A 5,301-nucleotide genomic window follows, 5' to 3' on the forward strand; every position below is an offset into this window, starting at 1 on the left:
AGAGCTCCAAGGAGATTATGTTGAAAAATAAAAAAAAAATTACCCAAAAAAAATTGTTTTTATACTTCATTCTAAGGACTTATTGAACTACCCTCGTATGTAATTTTTTTTGTGAAGAAATATTGATGTTACTGATATTTTCTTATTGTAATAAGAGGAACTTCTCTAAATCATATACTACGTTGTATGGTAAGATCTTATAAAATTTTCTGTAAAATCTATAGATAAATGTATATTGTCACTTCGCAGCGAGCAAAATTTTCTAATTTAAAAGAAATTCGTATGAAAATTCTTATCTTTCTAGTAAGCACTTCTCACTCTAATTATTTTATTGCATATATGCGAATTCGAATAAGTTTTTGTTTATAATTTTCATAAAAATTTATTTCTTACCAGACCAGGCACTGGAAGTGAAATTTCCTGTAATTCCATTGGATCCAGACCATTCGCAATTATAGCACCACGAATTTTAGGCAACGTTTCATCTACGAGCTTGTCAAAACTAGCTTCAACAATAACTCTTTTCTCGAAGTTCCTGTTAATATATGTGTAAAAAAATAGTAAATATGATACCAATATTTTTTTTATAGCGAAATAAATTTTTATTAACATTTCGTGTGACAATGAATTTTATTTTATTTTAAATTTTCTAAAAAAATATTAGCACATTTTTTAAAAATTATTATTTCAATTTCTTTATCATATCTAAAAAAAGTGACGCGACGAGAAAATCTCCTACTTTTTCAAATTGCAATAGGAACGTTTTATGGTGGTTTTCAAAATTTGGTCGTTAGTTTCTTGGTTTTATTTTCAGGAATTCTGCACATTTACTTGATCATTGAAAGTTGAATAGGATTTGAAATTTGATTTTATTCTCATTTAAATTTCTTAAATTTTGATATATCTCGAAAAAATTTAATCATTGTTATTGAAAACTTGATTAACTTTCATTACATGAACAATTTGAAAATTCAAAAATGAACTTCACAAATAATCCCTTCTAATAAGAAAAATAAAATTACATCATAGGCAAATTTAAGAAACATTTGTGCTTTTAAATACTCTTGCGCGGTTAAACACAAACTTTCAAATGATCTAATAATTTATTAAAATCATTAAACATGTGTTATACCACTAGTTTTCGCATGAAATTAATTTTTTTTTAAATCATTTTTATAAAAAATCATGAAGTTTCGAAGAAGACTTAAAATTTCTAAACATTTTAGGTTGGCTCGTTTTTTTTCACCGAAAATTAACATTTTTAAACAGAAATCATCCTTAAGATTCTCAATTTTCAATCATTTAAGTATATATAAGTCTTTTTCATCAGAAAAGAGTAATTTCAAATACAATTTTTTGATATCAAAGATTACAAATTTATCAACAATTCACATTTTTCGGTTCTATAATCGCTTTTTTTATATTTGTACCGATATTTCGTTAGACATAGCCATGGCCAAAATCATTAGATTTTAAATATTTATAATTTTTTTAAATAATATGTGACGTTAGAGTTCCAAACAAAAAATTGATATTTAAAAACAAAAATCATTAGAGTTCGATACGATTTGCAATTTGTAAACAGTTTTAGACTTATAAACTTTGATATTATTTATATTATTTTTTAATAAAAAATAATTAGCTTCAAATCCAATGATTTTTGTTTAAAAGAACAGACCTTGCAAGCTTAAATGATTTAAGATTTTTTTAGTTTTTATCCATGGAAATTGAAACTCCCATTAAAAAATCATTAGATTTCAAATAAGATTTTCAACTTTAGAGCAATTCAACCTTATGTTAATGATTTTCAGCGGAAAGTCGGTTATTTTAAATAAAAATTATTCAATTTCAAAGAATATTTACAATTTGAAAGAAATATTTTATGTTATGTTAATGTTTTTGATCAAAATTCGATATTTTTAATTTTTTAATCATAATATCTTTCTGATTATCATTATTCTTGAGATTATTATTCAGTCGCTGAATTCACAATATTTGTACAATTTTTAGTTTTGTTGATAAACATTTTTTAAACAATTTTAGGTCGCTTTCTGTTATTGATTTTCCTGTTGAATTAATATTGTTGATAAAAAATAATTAGACTTCAATTCATGTTTACAATATTTACACGAAAATAGTTTATTGTAGTCTTTTTCTTTTGAGCTTTTAATTTTGAATAATCAATTATGGAAAATATTGTCCTTGTTTATTATATTAGTTTAGATAATAAATACGATGAAATATAACAATTTTCAGGGTGCGTACTATTTTTATAACCTTCGTCTCGCTTTTTTTAGTAACATGTGATTTATTATGTGCCGGAAGTGAATAAACGCGCGTGAAGCGTGCATTATCGAGTCTGTATTTATATTTCATAACATTAAAAATATAAACGACTTCAAAATAAATTATTTGAACAATTTTTAAATATTATGTTTTAAACCTTTTTAAAACAATTATTAATTACTAACAGTTTTGATTAAAAAGCTTTGAAAATTTACACAAATATATTGAACGATTTTGAATTGAAAACGTTTCAATTCAAACTGCATTTTTAATTATGTAACATTTTGAAGAAAGGACAATATTTCAAATGAATATTTTTAAACGGAAGCTCTCAACATTAAAAAATTTCAGATCAAAATTTTGAAAATTGCACAATATTATCAGGAAGGAGTTGAAAATGTATAATTTTTAATTCAAAGCATTCAATATTTAATAATTTTATTTCGAATTATAAAATATTGAAATAAAACAATTTCATCATAAAATTTTTTTAATGAGACAATTTCAGAACGTTAAAAAATGGATTTGACAACTTGAAATTATAAACTAAATTAAATCTTTCAAAGTCAAAGCAAATGGATAACATTAAAAATTAAGAAATGTTACCCCGGAACATTGCACTTAAACGAACCCTAACTTAATTTAAAAGTGAAAAAATTTAGTTCAATTATTTAAAGAAAATTTAAATAGTTTCAAATTAATAATTTTTCAATTATTAATTATATTTTTAAATTTTCAATCAATTCAATTTTAATTGCAATACTAAAGCAACAAAAACAACCGTTTCAAATTCGTTTCAAAAGTCCGTTTCAAATCATTTAATTTTTAACATTTCCTCTAGAATTTGTATTCATTCGTGAAATTTTTTAATTAAAAATTTCTCAATTTGAAATGAATTAACTGTATAAATCTTCAACAAAAAAATGGAGATTGTTAAGATATTACATGTTCAAAAGTAAAAATTAGAAGAAAAAAATACAAAACAAGCTAGCTATATATTATTTCAATGCTTAGAATTACGCAATTCTAATGTCAATTCGAATTCGCTTTATATGTACATCCAAAATTATTAAATTTAAGACTAACTATCAAGACTTTTAATATGAAAATTTGTAAATTTAAATAGCAAAATTGTCCAGACATTTTTAATATTGGAATTTAAAACCACAACATTATAGAATTGCAAACTAAAGATTTCCGACCTTAAGCTTTCATGTAGTATAAAGTATCATTCAAAGTGATTGGATAGATCTTTTTACTACAAAATGTGATTTTTGTCCCACTTTAATTTTGTATTAATATTAATTTTATATTTCAACTTTAAAATTTCGTGAGACAAAAAAATAATCGTGCGTGTGTTTGGTATATAGTTCTAAGAAAGAAGAATATGCTTACATATTGCATTGAACTTTTCATCCTTATCGCAACTTTTTAATGAGATTTTGAAATATAAACTGACTTACTGGCAGTTGTTAAACTTTAAAAGGGAAAAGGTCTGCCGCAATTAAAAATTTGCAAAGAAAGTTTTAAAGACTTCGAAGGTAAAAACAGAAAAAAGATGTGATAACTTACCGAAGAAGATCGAACAGTGCTTCAGGATGGGGTTCTTTTGTTGGTAGTGCATTTCCGACACAGAAAAGAATTACTGCCGCGAAGAGGATGCAATAATTACTACCCACGGATGCCATTTTTCGTTATCGAACTTATGGCTGCGTATAATATAGTCGATCGAATTCTAACACTTGTTATTTATTGAAAAAGTACCGAATCGTTTATCTTATCGAAAACATTCCAGATTCAACAGAGATTGATACAGAAAAATATAATCGAGCACACACATGTGAAATTTAGACCTTATCATAATGCATTGGGTCATAGTAGTTGTTCAATGAAATTCAGAAATTAAAATCGATAAACTGAAAAGAGTAAAGATCAGACTCATATCTATTTAGGTACGGTAGATAAAGACATTGTCTGGGAAAAAGTGTAAATAAAAGTACGAATAAAGTTATTTAGGTCAATAAATTAATATGCGTTCAATAATTAATATAATGATTCTTAATTTTCAAACCACAATCCATTTCATTTAGTTAAATACATATAAATTATATCTGAAGCTATTTTTTCACTTACTTGAATGATTTTCTTTGCATAAAATACCAACATGTGATTAACAACTTTGGAAATAACATGATCAAATACTGGTAAATTATTGTTGAGTATGACTTCCATGGACCTGTGAATTCGAAAGGAATATTTAAAAAATTAAAAAGATATATTTTTTATCAGAATTTCTTTGTATCGATCGAATATTTAGTTCAAAACTTACTTAATATCCAGAATGGTTAATTTATTTAAATCAGGCATGTCTTTTGCTGTGTCTAAAGTTAAGAGCAAATTGGATGTAACATTGTTTACACTTACGAATAAGTCACCCCTTTGCCAAACGTAAGGAAAAATTGTTGTTTCAAAATTATAATGGAATTTACACTAAAATATAAAAATTAATAATAAAATTATTTCTTGTTATTATACTAAATTCTGACTATAGAAATCAAGGATGCTGGCATTGCTTTTTTTAGAGATAATATTCACTTACAAACAAGTAAGGATTCCTCACAGTGACGTTCAGTTGTATCAAATTACCAGATAAAAATGACATGAAGGCATCTCCTTGTCGTTCCAATTTTGAAATATGGTTAATTTTGCCTTCAGTTAAATTCAGGTTTGCAGTGTAATTAATATGTAGGGCATTCTGCAATACAAATTATTTTTAGACTAAGCAATGAATGCCTGAATTTGCACTTCTTAATATTAAAAACAAATAATTTGAGAATCCATAAAAACCAAATTTTCAATAAATAGCGTGTCAGATATTTTTTAAATGATTTAATCTAATTTAATAAATAGAATATGATACGAGGGTAGTTCAATAAGTCCTTAGAATGACCAACAGATGGCGCGCGAATCGCTCCAAATCATCTGTTTTCAGTCAGCACCACTCCCGGCTAGATA

General features: G+C 25.2%; 2 protein-coding genes across 2 annotated transcripts in view; both read right to left on the reverse strand.

Moving 5' to 3' along the window:
• LOC117174937 overlaps positions 1-3,979 on the reverse strand; it is a 7,681-nt gene extending 3,702 nt beyond the window's left edge. Inside the window, exons 1-2 of the mRNA XM_033364396.1 lie at positions 3,859-3,979; positions 394-535 (exon numbers count right to left, since the gene is read on the reverse strand). Coding sequence (XP_033220287.1) covers positions 394-535; positions 3,859-3,974 — 258 coding nt within the window. The 5' untranslated portion in view covers positions 3,975-3,979. The remainder of the gene's footprint in view (positions 1-393; positions 536-3,858) is intronic.
• The window catches only part of LOC117174938, a 25,265-nt gene continuing 23,935 nt past the window's right edge, over positions 3,972-5,301 (reverse strand). Inside the window, exons 3-6 of the mRNA XM_033364397.1 lie at positions 4,886-5,041; positions 4,616-4,776; positions 4,420-4,522; positions 3,972-4,202 (exon numbers count right to left, since the gene is read on the reverse strand). Of these exons, the coding sequence (XP_033220288.1) occupies positions 4,182-4,202; positions 4,420-4,522; positions 4,616-4,776; positions 4,886-4,948 (348 nt within the window). The 5' untranslated portion in view covers positions 4,949-5,041 and the 3' untranslated portion in view covers positions 3,972-4,181. The remainder of the gene's footprint in view (positions 4,203-4,419; positions 4,523-4,615; positions 4,777-4,885; positions 5,042-5,301) is intronic.

This window comes from Belonocnema kinseyi, chromosome 6, assembly GCF_010883055.1.
Source record: "Belonocnema kinseyi isolate 2016_QV_RU_SX_M_011 chromosome 6, B_treatae_v1, whole genome shotgun sequence".
NCBI classification, from domain to species: Eukaryota; Metazoa; Arthropoda; class Insecta; order Hymenoptera; family Cynipidae; genus Belonocnema; species Belonocnema kinseyi.